The following is a 17024-nucleotide window of genomic DNA, read 5'->3' on the forward strand; positions in this document are numbered from 1 at the left end:
AAAAGGCAACAGAGAAAGGCCAGAAATCAACCCTTCAAAGACCATGGAGCTTATGGAGTGGCAACCATTCCCGCAGTTCTGATCTGCATATGTAGGCGGTGGATAAACCAGAAATATTTATACTGAACTGGACTGGAATACAATCAAGCCAGACACCTGCAGAAGCAAGAGCACCAAAGGAGAAGGGAAATCACAGCAGTAAGGATTTAAACATTTTTTTCAGCAAAATAATTGATAATGTTCATGAGACAACACATTCACTTTCCAGGTACAGCATTTGTGCAGACATCCCTGCAGAAATTCCAGGAGCCACGCTATCCATTATGCCTCCTTCTGATGTAGAGGTATACACCGCTTGCACACAACAGAACTGGGACATTCAAGCATTAAATGCAATTTCCTCATGCTGCAAATGGCTAGCATGGTGCAACAAAACACCGAGCAGAAATCAATTTGAAGTGGAAAAAATGTCATTTGCTAAATGTCAGCTGTACAATCACAATGAACAATTTCTGAGTGCCCTTTCAGCAGCAAAATCGCTGCATAAAAAGTAGCCCACTTTACAGTGAGCTACCGCAGACTCTTAATAACAGCCTCTCAATTTCTAAGTGGCCTGCAAACCAGTGACCCTGTTGTTTTCCCCATCATCAGAATATCTTCTCAAAAGCAGGATGTCAGTGACCTCCTTCAGCTCACAGAGCATTAGCCTCAAGGACTGAGTCACAACAATAACCTCACCTAAACATGCTCAGGAACAGAGTGGCCTCATTTAATGTTCCTTCTCATTGTGCCAACACATTTGTTCATAAAGAATATCAAGACGAACAGAGAATATGAGATCATAGTTGAGGGAAGGCAGACTCTCTTTCCTGAGGATCTCTGCTGCAGATATGAACTCTCACTAAGTTTTAAGTTACTTTTAAGAATTAGAACTCTCTCCCTTATAAAACAGGGATAAGGAGTCCTGTGTTCCAGTTCCCCTGCACAGTATCCTGTGGGCCTTCCAGCTCAAAGGAACACTACAGTAGTGATGACTGAAGTGTTCTGAAAGAATAAAAAATGGGCATACGTAAAATTCCCAGTACTATTTGTCACAGTGGACCCCACTTCCCACCAACCATCACCACCACCACCTTGCTAGGGACATTTCCTGGCTATCTGCACCACTTGAAAGCTTTGGGAAAATTTTCATTTTGTGCAAAGAAAGATGCCACAGAGAGCACATCCAGTTTCCATCCTCCACTGAGTACAATGACAGGAGTTACAATACCCCTATAATTAAGTGTTTTCAGAGCTCTGCATTTTCACCAGCCTCTGCACATCTTTATGAGGACATGGCAGTGAGTGGACCACTATGCTCTAAACCAACTGGATGAGAGTATACTTTTATCAAAGTAATAAACATTATTCTTAGTAATATTCTGAACAACAACAGTTCCATTTAATTTATTAGGTTCTCTAGAAAAGGAGGAATGAGGATGGGCAGTGAAAGATATTCTAATATGCATATAAAGATCCACTCTAGATGGACTTGAGCAGTGATGCCTGGCTATGATCTCACCAGTTCTAGCTGCATAAACCTTGTTACCTTGCAGTGAACTCATACAGCTAAGCACAGGGGCTGGCTGTAAACTAGCCACAGAAACAAAGCTGGTAACTCTTTTCAGTACACAGAAACTTGACACCTCTTCTTCAGTCACTAGCTACACCATCAGGGAACAAGTACATCCTGCATAAGTGACTATTTATTGTGTCCAAAACTGAGATGGATACATCTGTGCGTATCAATACAGTATAATCAAAGGACTTCTTTGAAACACAAGGCAATCGGGCATGACTCAAGTTTGGGACAATTTGGGTTTTTTACTTTCTAAACCTTAAGGAAAAAAAAAGGTATTTTCATAGCAAGAACACTGGCCTTAAATCCCACACCACAGATGACATCAGTTGTACCTTTGTCATCACCTTTACTGTAGAAAGCAAACCAGTACTTGTGTTATCACTTATCACTCTCAACTTAAGATTTGCACTGTGAAATTACACACACAGTTATTTGATCAGTTCATCACAAGTCCCCGGTTGCGTCACATGAATAGGATTTCTTTGGTACAGAACAGGAAAGTCAGCTGGATTTTAAACTAAAGGATTAATCAACAACATCTTTGATGATAAAAAGATTTCACCCTGCATAACTGGCCTAAAAAAAACAACTTTTCTTCATCAGCAGCCATTTCACAGAGCATTTCCACAGCGCTAGCTAAATGTTCAGTTACTACACTGCTGACTCTGGTGTACGGGACAGATTTAACCTTTGCAAATATTTCTCTCATATGATTTGTAGAATTGCCCGCAGCAGGTCTGCAGGACCATTCCTTCGTACAAACAAGGAAGCTACAGGAGATTTTTATCAGTTTCCATGCATCCAGCTTCTAGTAAGTATCGACCGACCTACTCTTTATTCCATGTTAATTACTCAATAATCTTCAAGAACTGTCATACATGATGAAGTATAATGCAGGCAATGCAAGAGGCTGTAGGGTTAGATGTGTCCATAACACTGTGATGATATAGTTCCCATAAGTTCAGACACTGAACATAGGAAAAATACTTCAGTACTACAGAACACTGCAAGCTTTTGGTCAGCACCTCGTGCAATACATGAGATTTTCTGTTTCAGATCTAGGTCATGGTTTTTTGTGTAAAATCTATGCACTGAAAACTTTTTAAGCTGCTGTACTTTGAAAGAGGCAGCAAACTCTGCACCTAGACTGATCTACAGTATCACTGATGTGATGCTGCTACCTCAAGATTCAAGCCTGCAAGAAATTCCTCACAGCGAGATCTATTTAACAGCTCCCTTAGAGATTCATTGATATCTTTGTTGAAAACAGAGTCAAAGTTTCCATTCACACAGGCTTCATTTTCCAGTTGAAAATTACTCATTAAATCCTGTATCCACTTGAGCTCCTCAGAAAGTTCTTGACTGAGAGATTCATACTGACTCTGCAGATCAGTGTACTTCCCGGTTATGCCTGTAAGACTAGTGCCTACAGTCTTGATATCATCTTGTAGGTGCCTTTTCAGGGATTCAATTTTACGGTATTCATACTTCAGCTGAGACAGCTTGTGCCTCACGCTTTCATTCTCCTCTTTATACCAAGCTTCTTTCTCATTATAAATGGAAACCAGAGCATCAATGTCCTCCTGTAAGGAATCATGGGATGCAGCCAAAGTGCTGAACCCCCGTTCTGTAAGTGAAATGTCTTCTACTACCCGGGCAAAGCGCTCGAAGTTGATGTAGGTGTTATTGGGAGGCATACTCGAATGGCACTTTATGGTGTACTCCCTCAGGCGTTTTGTCTTCAGCTGCGTGTTCTCAACCTTCTTATTTTCTTGGACTTTTGTTTCTTCTTTCAGCTGGTGAGCCATCAGACAGAGGAACCAGTATTACTGACCTTTTACAAGACAGTGCAGCAATTCAAAACTATACACAACGGATGCAGCCTGAGCTTCCACAATGCTGGGAGAGCCTCTGCTCCCACAGGCTTTCCTTCATGCATTTGAGTAAAAGGATAAAAACAACCAAACAAACCAACACACAAACCCAGACCTGAATGTGACAAGCGATGCGCATTCACTCCAATGTGATAAGTGTAAATAACAGGGCCCCAATTGACTTTCATGTTGATTTTTAGCAGTTAACAGTCTCAAAGCCATCAATATTTGTAAGAGGAAGAACAACAATCCTGAAAACATTCCAGTTAATGGTCTGCGCATTTCAAACATCCTCACCAGTCATGCTGAGATTAGCTGTGTTTTCAGTAAGAGACTTATCCACGAAAGCAAGCCATGTTTATGATGAAAAAGTACATACAGACACACAAAGGTAAGCAAACCAGCACACTTGGTATAGCAGTTAGATCTTGAGAGAAATGGTATTTTCCACATTGGGTGTAGTGAAATCTCAACTCCAGAAAGCACTAAACCAAACACATCGCATATGTCCATGCAAACTGAGAAGAATGGAAAAATGCAAGCCCCAGTTTAAGGTAGGATATACTAGAATGTGCAACAAACATCAAAGTTTTGGTAAGAAGAGGTCATTTGCAGAAATCCAAGGACTTAGTGAGATGCAACCAATTTCTTCCCAGTGCATTTCTTTGAGACACACAGTTTCATTATGCACCTGGAGGGCAGTTTTCCATTTAACACACCAATAAGAGTGAGAACATCACCCCTGCTTTGCTCGCAGTGTGTCTATCAGACTTACCGTTATCCACGGATGAGACAGAGCTTCCTGAATTGTAAGTCGTTTCCTAAAAAACACCACAACCCCCCCCCCCCCCAGACGTGAATGAGAAACACCCGGTACACAAGTCCATTGATTTTGTTTTGTTCATCCTGCATGCTTGGAAAATAAATTCTATCTATACGTCTTGAATATAACCATGTTTGAATCAAGGTTTCCAACATGAATTACATCAAAACTGGCCTTCAGAACACAGTATTACATCACTGCAGGAGCTGCCATTTCCAGAGAGGAACGTTTCTGAGAGCAATACTTCAAGTCTAGGCAATCCTAACTTTCTTCTGCATTGTAGCAGTTTGGTGAACAGCACATTAAGAGCGCTGAGAATCAAAGGTAGAAAACACAGCACTGCCTCTGGCACATGGGACAAATCAGTATCAGGGACCTGTTCTTTCTTAAAGGGAGGTTGCTAGACTTGTGCAAACCTGACACCAACCCCACCTACTGCAGCCCATTCTAAGGCTTGAGGATTTGCAGGAATCTTGACTAACTTGTCTCCTTCACTCCAATACCTGTCTTCTCCCTTAATGAAGCCATTAAAAGGAACTGCAACGGCCTGACTTCCCTCCAGGACACAGAAGGTTATAGGGAAGGAGATGCTACTTCCCCATTCCAATGGGGAATACCTATCTTCTCCCCTAATGAAGCCATTAAAAAGAACTGCAATAGCCTGACTTCCCTCCAGGACACAGAAGGTTATAGGGAAGGAGATACTACTTCCCCATTCCACAGCTTTTATTAAAAGCCAGGAGAACCTATTTTTACCAAGTTTATCCTGGAGACAAATGGATCTTCCTGAATTGACACTTACCGTGTATCTTTCACCAGGAGTTTCTGAATAAAATCTTTTGCCAAGTCGCTGGTGTTGCTGAAAAATTCTTCATCAAATTCATAATTCACAGCTGTGATGTTGGCAAGTGTTTCTTGTTTAGTTTCTCCAAGGAAAGGCGAAGCACCACTGAGGCTAGATAACCCAGAAAGAAAAATCAGCTGGAAAAATAAACAGCAGAGGTCCCCTATTGAAATTACAGTGAGTGTATAATACAGTCTCAGGACATTTGTGGATCTCATTCTGCAGCAGCCATGCTACATGGGAAATAACAGGTCCAGCTTTGGCTCACTACATCTATGGGTTATGAATCAGACTCATCTTGAAAGTCTCTAGCATGGCACTAATGTGTGCACACAGATAAAACTGCACAGATTCCCCTCTGTCAAGAGTCTCACTGAAGTCATTGCCAATCAAAGCAGAAGTTTCAGCAGGGGAGAGTCTCTATTCCTGTGAACCCACAAACACTACTAGGCAGAAGCTTCCATCAGCTTCAAACAGAGAAAGTACTGTTTCTATACATTTTCTTTGGGTAGGAAAAGTCCTGCCCCTACTGCTTTTCTGTCTGCAAGGCTACTGACAAAGTTCCCTGCACAGTGGGTTCAGCCAAGAGACCTTTCTCAGCTGGAACCAAAACACAATGCGGGACGGGCAGTCGGATGTGTGTGGCCTTGCCTAGGAGCCATGTCCGATGGACAGGTAATGTCATGCTGCTCATTAAAAGGAACCCACAAACAGAAGGACTTTGCCTACTTCTGAGCAATGCAACGTTTCACTCTGTTGGCACTCTGCTCTAACTGCAAGGATATAATGGAGACAACACCATAATAAAAAGTTATTCAGCATCTTACGAGAAAAAGCTTTCCTCCTGCTTTGCCCATCTCTCAACAGCAAGTGACAACCTTCAACTTTGATGCCTTTGATACCTCTGCTCCACTAAACTCAAGTGTTAGAACAGATACACTGTAGACTCTGCCTGTCCTCCCCTTCCTCCCTGCCCCAACCCACAGGGACGCTGACTGGCAAAAGCCTGCTTGATAGGAAATGTTATTTATGCCAAGGAAATTGACCTCATCCCTCTCTGAAAATCTTCTGGGCTATTATTATGCTTATCTATTATGTCTGGCTTTGACAGCACAGTTCCAGGATGCAGCAGGCTCAGAACAGGGCTTCAATAAACTCCTGGGATTTGAACTGAGGTTGTGAATACTAAACCACCTGCTTACATGATCCTGCCCAACAGTCCTTTTACCTTGTTGCCCAGCCAAACACCATGCTGACTGGGAATCTGGGGATAAGTAGAAATTTAACGGGACCACCTGGGCCATTCAGCCCCATTCCCAGCTACCACATGTGGTTTTATCCACAGAATAAACATTTGAGTGCATAGACTGTTTCCTGTCCCTCTATAACCATACAACAATGCCAAAGCAGCTTACACAGCAAGGCAGCATTAGTTAGGTCCTCCAGTTCTCTTTGACGGAGTAAATGTCACCCCATAAGCAACAGTGAATCTCACTTCCTAAAGGGTTTTACATTCTACCTCTTAAGCTTTTGTTCCATTTGAGTTAGCCACAAAGAAGGCTACAAGCAGGCACCTCACCACAGACCATGGGCACTGTTCCAAAACTAAAGCTTGGAAGCCTGCCCTAGAGCCTTAGTTTCTATTCCCTTTCCCAAAACTATGGAATGAAGCAGCTGTAATTCCACCTTCTGGCTCTTTGCTGAAAGCCAAAGCCAACAGTGCTCTATTTGCCTCTTTGGGACTCAGTCTTTAGGTCTGCGAAATGAGGAGATTCTCAAATTCGAGCACCTAATGGAAATGACTTGTCATACCCTGACTCAGTGCCTGTAAATATCTAACAGCAGACCTCAGTATTCAAGGCTTTGCCCTTACAACCCCGGGAACCACTCCACTGGTTGCTGAATTAAGGACTTGTAGGCATTTTGAGCTCTGCACTTGATGATGGCATCCATTTGCTTGCTGCCATGTTTGCTAAAGTAGGTGGTATCATTAGACCCACCCCATTTACTCAGACTTCTTCAGAACAAAAGGCTTTAAATTCAACAGGCAATACTAAAGGCATACACATTCCTAGTACTTAGCATACCATGCAGACTGACCCCTCCCATCACAAAAGCACTGGAGTGCTCCCTCTTTAAACGTGGCAAGTTAGTCCTCTGAATGTTATAAGGAAGAGCAGATGCCCAGGGTAGGAATGACAGGGTGAGACATTTCCAAGCATGCAGTTTCTGCCATGCGCTGCTCCCCAGCAGTCACAGCAGCTTGATTTCAATGGAAGCAGTTAGGTCCAAGAATTGCTGATCACTTCTGTAATTCCCTTATCAAACCAGAGGAAAGAATACCTGAAGCAGTGAATGCTGTCCCTCCAGTGCACGCATCCATTGTCACACAAGCACTTTCTCAAGTTGTCAAGCTCCACCTTAAAACTCTCTCGACGGCTTGTCCCTGGGATGCCCACAGAACCTCATTTCTTTGAGCCTGAGCTTGTCATAATCTCCTACTTTTATTTAGTCATCACCAGCTGACACACTTTTTTTCCCCTCATGCTGACTACAGCAGTATTCCCAACCAGCCTTTGCTTTACTCGTTTTAACAAGCCCTTTTGTCTGCTGTACAAAGAATTCTCAGTTCCCATGGTCAACTTCTCCGCTCCCAACCCAGCTTAAAATCACCTTTTGAACATGGGTGACCACGTTTATGCATAGTAACCTGGACTGATTTGTCTTTACAAGCAAATTAAATCTTCCCTGTATTTACCTGAAATCTCACCTTGTAAATGGTACTATTACACTTTCTATTCCCTCCACACACTGATAGCTCGTGGTCATTCTGTGAGCAACCAATACACTTGAGCTTTTCCATCCTCTACCGTTTGGAGCTGATGAGGTCCCGTAAGAAGTAGAAATGCCCAGTGATGCTAGAGACATTTCAGAATGCCCCTCTTCTTTTACCCTTTATTTTAAACTTGAAAAGGCTGCAGGATAACATTTGCCCATCAGACAAACTACTGCCCACCCCATTCTTACATGACTAAAGGGAAGAGCAGTTTCATACTAGTGCGACAGAGCTCTAGGAACACTTCTACACAACAAACCCACTGTACTCACAGTATGTAGGTGATGACTCCTATGCTCCTGAAAAACAAAGGAGATTAATTGCAAGGGTTCTACATGACCTGTATTCTTAATATACACAATATGAAAAAATCAATAGTAGCTGCTATACAAGCAGCTTTAGAAAACACATCTCTTCCAAAGAATGGTGTTTCAGGGTGTTGAGCATGAATTTAACACACAACTTCAAGTAATGTGGGTATCTGAAGTCTTTATGTGTTTCTACTCTAGCAGGTATTTACCACAGAACACACCAGAAATGCAAAGAAACAGAAACAAGGAAGTTTTATTTGGGGTGACCTCTTTTGCCTGCCTGCTCAGCAGATCAGATTAATATGCAGGTCTCCTCTGCATGCAGGACTTATAAATAAAGCTGTCACAAGTGAGACAGGAACATGTTTTCTTTCAAGAGTCATCCTCTGCAGTGGACAGTGGTAAAATGTAAACTCTGTAACTGCCATCAGTTAAGTTTTTCATTGTAATACTGCAGAAATTAAATGCTTATCTCTTCATTTAAGAGAATGCATACAAATGGAAAGACAGAACAAAGAGTTATTAACTGCACGTAAGGGTTTGGTTTTTTTTTCTGGTTTTGATTTGCTGCAGTAGAATGGACTCTGTTCAGAGCAAACTGGGAACAGACAACAGTAGAGCAAGGTGGGGGAAGTTCAAAACATACCACATATCTGCAGCCAGTCCCAGTGGTTCATAGTTCACTATTTCTGGAGCTGTAAGAAGAATTCAATTCAACATCAGCAGCTGAGGTAACAGGTTTTTACCAGGCTGAACTGAACAGCAGCTCAAAATCACCAAATTGCCAAGAAGGAAAAGGGGGGGGTGGGAAAAAGAAAGGCAGCTCTAGGATGCACTGTCTAGAGTTTTACAGGCCTGACAGGAATTCAAGTTCACAGGTGTGCAAGAGATTATGTGGAGTAACTTGGAGCATTGTGCAACTCAAGTATAAGGGTAAAGCAGATGATGTATACTAATTACAGTGCTAATTAAAACAAATTATGCTTCCCAAGGATACTGTTACCCTCAAGAATCTGAGCTTTTGTCTTGTTTTTAACTGGTGCCATTAAAGCTAGTTTCTAATGGCCAGCCTGAAACAGCCCTTAGACAAGAGATTGAAACTACATGCTAGACTACACTGCTATCTGTGCCAAAACCCATTATCATTACAAAAACCATTTCCTCATTTAAAAACATCCACATATAAGATTGAATGAAAAAGAAAAGACCAAGGTGAGGTAATGAGATGAAAAAAGGCATCTATAACAGATGTGTCCTTGCCCTCTGCAAGCCAACTCCAAAATCTCTAAGTGAAACTAGTAGAAAGGAGTAGGATTAAGCTAAAAATCCAAGTAAGATATATGACAATTATGATCAATGAGTGACAAAAAGAGAATCGGGTGGCAAGATGTAAGGGGAGGTGAGAGGCTTGTACTTAATAGTACCCAGTACTTGTACCCAGTGTGAGGCAGTTTTATCAGGAAGCAAAGCTAGGGATACCCAGTCATTGTGTCCCCATGTACCGCAATGCAGAGAGCTTTAGTAAATAGGCAGTAGTAAAAGAATTACAACTTTTACTTGCAGGGTTTCACAATCACAACCCTGAATTCACATCTCTATTTATTTGGCAGCAACCTACTCTCACAGAAGTAGCACGTCTGCTTTATAGAAAGCACTTCTTGCCTAGTCCAGAAAAATAAAGTAAACCTCTAGTTTTAGGCTACCTTGATAGAAATGTGATTGAAACTTCCTCTCACCCTCACTTCTTCACTTTGGAAAGAAGTCTCAGCTTCCTCATGGAACTTGCAATACGTGTCAAATGAACAGGTCACTCACCCACAAATTCTGGAGTTCCAAAAATGTTCTTAAATTCAACACCATCTTCTATTTTGTGAGCCAGGCCAAAGTCAATGAGTTTGATGTGCGGAATAGGGATATTCTTGTCTAGAAGCATAATGTTTTCAGGCTAAAAATAACCAAAGATAGATCTTTGTTATTATAATATTAATATCTTGAGAAAATAGCAGAGTTCTCAGATGCCTTTTTTTTACACAAGACTGTAGAACAGGAAACATACCTGTGCCTAACCATTTACAATTCATTCATTTGATAAAGGGATGACAACTGAAATTGGACATAAATGAATGGAGCAGAACTACATAAAAGCAAAGCAGATCTACTAAGAGTGATACTTTCATTCCTTTAACTCTATCTTGTGCAAAATCTGCCTTTATCTTCCTGTTAGCACTCCTAAGCTTATTTTCTCAATGATGGCTATTGCCAGGATGAAAACCAGATACCCTTGTTCCCACAATGAGACAGGAGTTTTTCACTCAGTTGTATGTAGTTCCCCAATCTAACAGGATATGCCACTAGATTATCAGACCAGCAGCACTGTGATACAACATGAAGCGCAAACTCAGCTTATCTTGTCACTTTTTAAAACAGAAAAGTATCCCCCTGGCCTGCAGAGAAGATGTCACACTCTGACCCCATGGATCTGATCTGCCTCAGTTACAACAACTGGCACACACATAACAGCAGGTAGCAGGTATCTGAAGCAGGTGGTGCAGAACCAGAATGCCACTGCTGGATCCTGAGGGAGAGCTGCACCACTCAGTACTTTGACTGACAGCAATGTTACTGATTCTGCCCAGTTGTCCCTGTACTGTTTTGTAACTCACTGGAAGAGGTCTGATTAAATGCTTCTTAAGGTATTCTACTCATACCTAGACCTACTTAAGGAAAATGCTCCTCTCTACGAGATTAAATTCAAAGCTGCAAGAACAAAACCAGGAAAGATCTAGGATTTGTTATCTGAACAGTCCTGAAAATACAAAGAGTTGGCATCAGAGGTCCTAGCTCATATATGACAGCAAACTGTTAATAGAACATGTAGCATTTCTCACAACATTGAAGGGAAAAGGTGAAGCTTGAATGGTGAAATTAAAGCCAACTTTTTCAACCACAGACTTTTGCTTTCTTTACCAGATGTAATTGATATTTCATAATCTTATTCCTTCAGCTAATATCTCAGCCTTAGTTATTCCCTATATGGCCCTATTTCACAGGTTTCAGAGTAACCTATGGGTTCAATTTATCTCCCAGGAAGAGCTTTAATGCATTCATTTATCATAACTTAACCATAAGCTCAAGAGCAACACTGAGACAGTTCAATTCCCTGCTGGCAGCTGCCTGGCCTTTTCACAGCAGATGCTAATGTGGAAGCAGCTCCTGCAAACACACGCTCACAGTCAGAGATGCACTGGGAAAGAGAGCAGATGAATAATTTATTGTCATAGTCACTGGACCAAGAATATTTTAGCCTCAGGCTAACAATTCAGTTTTTCTTCCATGGATCTAGGGCATATGTGTTTGCCCAGACACATGATGTAAGCTTATTGAGAGCAGACAGAACAGACTGAAATGGCAAAAAGGCACAGTCACTACCTCTTGGACTGTTTTATTCCTTAGGTGGTGTAAGTCACTGGAGCTCCACTGCAGGCAATGGAGCCCTGTCAAGTGACAAGAGAATTATAAATCATTCTCTATCTAATCAGATTCCTGCTTAAAAATACATGTCTAATTTAACACAAGCAAAACTCCAAACCGAGAGTCCTTGAAAACCCAGGAGAGTTATTCTGTGATGCTCACTATCAATGCAATGATTGCTTACTTATCCTTCCCAATTTCTGTCTTGCATTTCTTGTTACATCTTCACTGACCACCTAACATTACTGGTATTAAATACCAAAACGAGCAGCTAGAGATCAGTATAGAGAAAAAGTTGCACCTGTATTCTCACAATAATTTCATTGTAGATACCACATTGTTTTCTAATACAAAGCAAACATTTTCAGTCCTTGGCTTCTGGATTCATGTAGTAATTACAAAATCAAGTGCACATCCTTCATATGTTCACACATCTCCTATGCTTTTCACATGCACCCCATGAAGATTTGGATGGAAGTTTGCTAACCAGTTTTTAGGTTAGATGTGATATGCAATATTTGCAATGACTACATACCTGCCATTAACACTGACTCAAGACAAAGCAATTTAAAACAAAGACAGCATTAGGCACCCATTTAACACAAGGAATGAGCACATATATCATGAAAATCTGGGAGGAGTTTATCTATAGCACACACATAATTAATAATAAACTAACCTGAATTTAAAGTCAGGACAAGGAACATGTATCTAGCAGTAGAGTTTTTCCTTTTCCCTTCATTATAAAACTGTTTTATTCTACTTTCCCCTATGGATAAGTGCATTTTGAATGTATTTCTGGAAAGGAGTGATGTCTGAGGCAGCCAGTTCTGCAGCTGTGAGCCTGCTACTGAAAAAGCATTTTATTCTAGTCTCAAGAGTTTTATTCCCAAGGACAACAGCCTCCTAGTTTCAGAGAAGCATGTTCACCTAGGCAGGCCACAATGAAAAGCAGAAGTCTTCTGTACTGTTTAGGCCAGCTGTACTGACACCAAAGTCAAGGATCAAAACTATAGATGACACCTGATATGGTGGAAAAAGAGCTCTGTGTGATGTGCTTTCAAGACTCTATGCAGCTAAGAAATCAAGAAGTCTTTCTATTAACCAGACTGCACAGGAGAACACATACTCCTCATGTAATTCTAAACACAGCGGGGACTGGATGCAGCAACAGTTCTTCGCAACTGGACCTGGCTCCTCTTCCTAAAAATGCATTTCTTCTGTACATCATGCTAATATTTTTATTTTTTAAACACTATGCTTTGGCTGACCCCACAAATGCACAGAGTTGAAGGATGAAGACTCACAATTTCTTTTTCCCCAGTCAGTAAATATATAAGCCCATCCAAATGCAGTGCATTTACAATGATCTTACCCATTATTTTAGGCATGGTATCAAATACAGGTATCCAAAACAGTACAGTTCACCATTAAAAAACATCAACAATAAAAAAAATCTAAATCAACATCTTTACCTTTAAATCGAAGTGAGCAATTTTCTTAGAGTGAAGGTAATTCACACCATCTAAAATCTGTTTGATGAATCTCGTTGCTTCCTCTTCACTCAAAGATTCCTTCTGTGCCAGGAAGTCAAAAAGTTCTCCTCCAGAAACCCTGCAAAACACACCAGGAAACATCCTGTTATCTACTGCACTGTAACACATAAAATAAAGGTCAGCACAGAAAACTCAAGTAGCAAAAAAGCTCCACAAAGTTAGACAAAGGCCACTCTTGCAAACAGCCTGGAGTTTTGTGTTCTGGTCCCAGGTGTGCCAAAACTTCTTTCAGGCTTCATCTCTCTCCCCTGTGAATTAAGGACTGCCTTTCCTTAAGGCATTAATGCTGCAAGGTTTGATTCATTAAGGATTGTTAAGGACCCAAAGAGGTACATTTTTTTATTGCTGAATCCACGGGCATGTGCATATTTCAACAGACAGACTCTGGGTTACCTGCCTCAACTGCTATTTTTCAAAGTTTTCTTTTGGGTGAGACAGAGGAAATAGAACAAGCTGTAATAGTCAAGAACTGTTAGAGTGACTTTGCTTATGGGTTGCTGCCAGAAACATGAGGCAGTAAGATCTGCCAGTAAGGTCTCTTTTCTTTCCAGAACAGCCATTGCACTGTCCTAAATACAGATCCTTGCCTGACAGAACTGCCAGGAAAGCATTTATTTCGTGCTGAATTTTTAAGAATTAAGCAGATTGTAGCAGGTTAGAAGGTACCAAAGCAAGGAAGTGCTATTAGTAATTGTCCTGGGTTCAGCAGTAGCAGTCATTTTTCTCCTTCTTAGTAGCTGATGCAGTGCTGTGTTTCCGACTTTCAGCCTGGGAACAGCACTGATAACACCGATGTTTTTAGTTACTGCGCAAATGTTTACTCTGACCAAGGACCTTCTCAGTCTCATGCTCTGCCAGGGAGGAGGGGAAACTGGGAGGAAGCAGAGACAGGACACCTGACCCAAACTGACCAAAGAGGTATTCTATACCACAGCACGTCATGCCCAAGATGTAACTGAGAGTTACTTGGAAGGGGTGGTTCACTGCTTGGTCGGGCTGGGTATTGACGGGTGGTATTGTATTCTCTTCCCTTGTTATATCCCTTATCATTATTACTATTGGTGGTAGCAGCAGTGGTTTGTGTTATACTTTAGTTACTGGACTGCTCTTATCTCAACCCTTGGGAGTTACATTGTTTTGATTCTCCTCCCCATCCCTCTGGAGGGGAGTGGGAAGAAAGGGGGGGAGTGAGCAAGAGGGCTGCGTGGCTGACTTACGGCCTGGGCTTAAACCACGACAGTAACTGACAGGTTTTGCATCTAAATTGAAATGCATTCCATATGAATTTAATACATAAGATTTCTATTTTCATTTTTGTGCTTTGTAATGAGAGGTCCAGTGCTATTTTTCTGTATAGTATGAAACAAGAGGATCTAAATATTGAATGTGGCATTGTTTACAGTTGTTATTCATAATTACGTTTACATTTATTGTTTCCAATTTACACTATCATTGGTATTACTGATCTATTCTCATTCAGATTTACTCTTAGGGGCACCCACAAAGTGGTTGTTGCTCTTGAGTTCAGGTGTACCACCACACCATTGCTCAGGATCCAGAATGTAAGCACAAGGCCCCAGAAACCCAACAGTCATTTGGAAAACGAGCTTCTGGCCCAGTTTGATGAAACAGCTGCAAAAGAACTGGCAGGTTCAAACGTTTTGACTTAACTAAGTGCTGTGACTCACAGACAAGTTAGACAACACTGCAATGCAGAGGGCTTTGCAATGATTACTCTGATCCCAGGCTCCTACACACCACTGGTGGTGACAAGATGGTGATTACTCTGCTTCTTTCAGAGCAAACTCTTGTGAACAGCTATAAAAATTGCAAGGAGAAGCCAACTGCAAGCCAGAACATCGTGTCAAAAGCCACAAAGCCATGTGCCTTATTTGTTAACTTCTGCTGTTGCTGTGACAGCATACTTTGCTGTTCCAAAGTCAGAGACTTACACAGAGCCCACTGACTTGGGCATTGATTAGTGGGTATTTTTTTGCAGCTTCCACATATTCAGAAACTTTCTCAGCAAGAGGAAGCAGGACACTTCACCTGGGCAGAAGTCACTTGATCCTTTAATTGTTACAACTGAAAGTCTGGCAAACAAAAACAAGCTTATATGACACAGAAATATGTTGCAACTGCTGCCTCTGGCTGCTGCCTTCTCCCTCCTTACTCAGCCTGTGAGACTCTCCTTTGGTCTCTTGTTTTCAGGTAACACAAACCAAGGGTCTCAGTGCTACCATCAGCCTTGCTGGACAGGTTGTGTTTTACCCTGTGCATTTCAGGAGCCAGGGAACACTGCCTCCTTTCCACATCGTAACAGGTTTAGGGGCCTTGGTTCATTAGTTTACAAATTATTACAGCTGTAGCAAGCCAATAAAGAAATCTTCAAGTAAAGTGCTTCATGGAATCTGTGTACAGAGAGGAGGCAAGTACTTTCCTTATTGACTTCTATTCAAACCTCACTTAAGCACTCACCTCTGGCAGGCACTAGGGCCCTGTCACCAGGAAGCCAGCTGCACTAGGACACTTTCTGGTACTTTTCTGGAATTCAACCATGTAAGCACATAACTCTCTCTTCCTCTTTTACCCTGTCAAACCTCCTCAGAGGCTGTTCTTCAAGGCGGACTCTTCAATCAGGACTAAAAATAGAACAGCTCTCTCTCGACCAGACCAACAGCCCATGTAGCCCAGCCTCCAGCTCCCCAGCAACATCCTGGGCAACCAGCTACGCCACTGAAGACACCGTACAGCCTGTAAGAACAAGGATCACAGGAGATTCACTTGCTAGCTCCTGGCTGTACTTTCCCTCTTCTCTCTAGTTTACACTAACCCTGAATCAGGCTAGACAGGGAGAAATTTCCAAGGTACAGAATACAACATCAAAATAAAAAAGGAAACAAAAGAAGTTTCAAGCGCCTGAAGTCCCCCTGCCTTTACCAGCAAAAGACTCCTTCTTACAACCACCACAGGAGCATTTCATTTTCTGAAGGTCAGAGACTGGCATGCATTACAAATGGTACATCAATCTCTAGTCTCTTATGACACAGCCTAAGACATTAGTCTAAGCTGCAGAGACCTTAAAAGAGTAATTTAAAGGAAAATTCAAAGAGATGTGATGATTTCTCATTAACAAAGACTCAGCATTTAGAATAGGTTTTGAGTAAATTGTGCACAGGGAGTGGTGAGCAGTTTAGTGCAGGATCATTCTCATCCAAGTTATTCACCTGAACTCAGAGAAACTGCAGGCAGAAGAGACTTGGCAATTCCTAAAGCCAACCATTACAGAATCACCTCAAAAGGCAGTTGAATGCCAACTCCCTTGCAGTAAAACCCTCATAACTGCACTAAAAGTTACATTTGAACATGCAGGGATGCGTGTTTTCCAAATCAGCACCATCTGTAAAGGAGTAAATGCTCCTTTCTCAAAGGACCTTAGGTTACAAAATAAATTCCTTCCTCTAATTCAATCTCTTTCCCTTTTATTATGTCACCTTATTCCCATGGCAAACAAAGCAGCAAGCACATTATACCTTTGCTCTTCCTTCAAACCCCAATAAAAGACAAGTGACAATGCTGCCTTACTTCTTGGAAACAGCTGCTTATTTTGTGTACACAACCTTGACAGTCACCAGTAGAGGAGACTGGTGCATCACTCAAACACACCTTCAGGCTGCTTTTGTCTGGG

At 41.7% G+C, this 17024-nt stretch overlaps 1 protein-coding gene across 5 annotated transcripts in view; it reads right to left on the bottom strand.

The window, feature by feature from the left end:
- DAPK2 (death associated protein kinase 2) overlaps positions 1-17024 on the bottom strand; it is a 48409-nt gene that overhangs the window by 4211 nt on the left and 27174 nt on the right. For 2 of the 5 annotated variants that reach the window (XM_057399793.1, XM_057399784.1), the window contains exons 4-10: positions 13256-13394; positions 10125-10254; positions 8956-9004; positions 8271-8297; positions 5121-5273; positions 4271-4316; positions 1971-3417 (exon numbers count right to left, since the gene is read on the bottom strand). In XM_057399793.1, the coding sequence (XP_057255776.1) occupies positions 2782-3417; positions 4271-4316; positions 5121-5273; positions 8271-8297; positions 8956-9004; positions 10125-10254; positions 13256-13394 (1180 nt within the window). In that variant the 3' untranslated portion in view covers positions 1971-2781. Of the gene's footprint in view, positions 1-1966; positions 3418-4270; positions 4317-5120; positions 5274-8270; positions 8298-8955; positions 9005-10124; positions 10255-13255; positions 13395-17024 lie in introns of those variants that run through there. The other 3 variants (XM_057399819.1, XM_057399810.1, XM_057399801.1) reach the window with 2 other exon arrangements.

This window comes from Pezoporus wallicus, unplaced genomic scaffold, assembly GCF_028554395.1.
Source record: "Pezoporus wallicus isolate ANWC-B61680 ecotype Strahan unplaced genomic scaffold, APGP_CSIRO_Pwel_v1 contig_3952, whole genome shotgun sequence".
Classification (NCBI taxonomy): Eukaryota; Metazoa; Chordata; class Aves; order Psittaciformes; family Psittacidae; genus Pezoporus; species Pezoporus wallicus.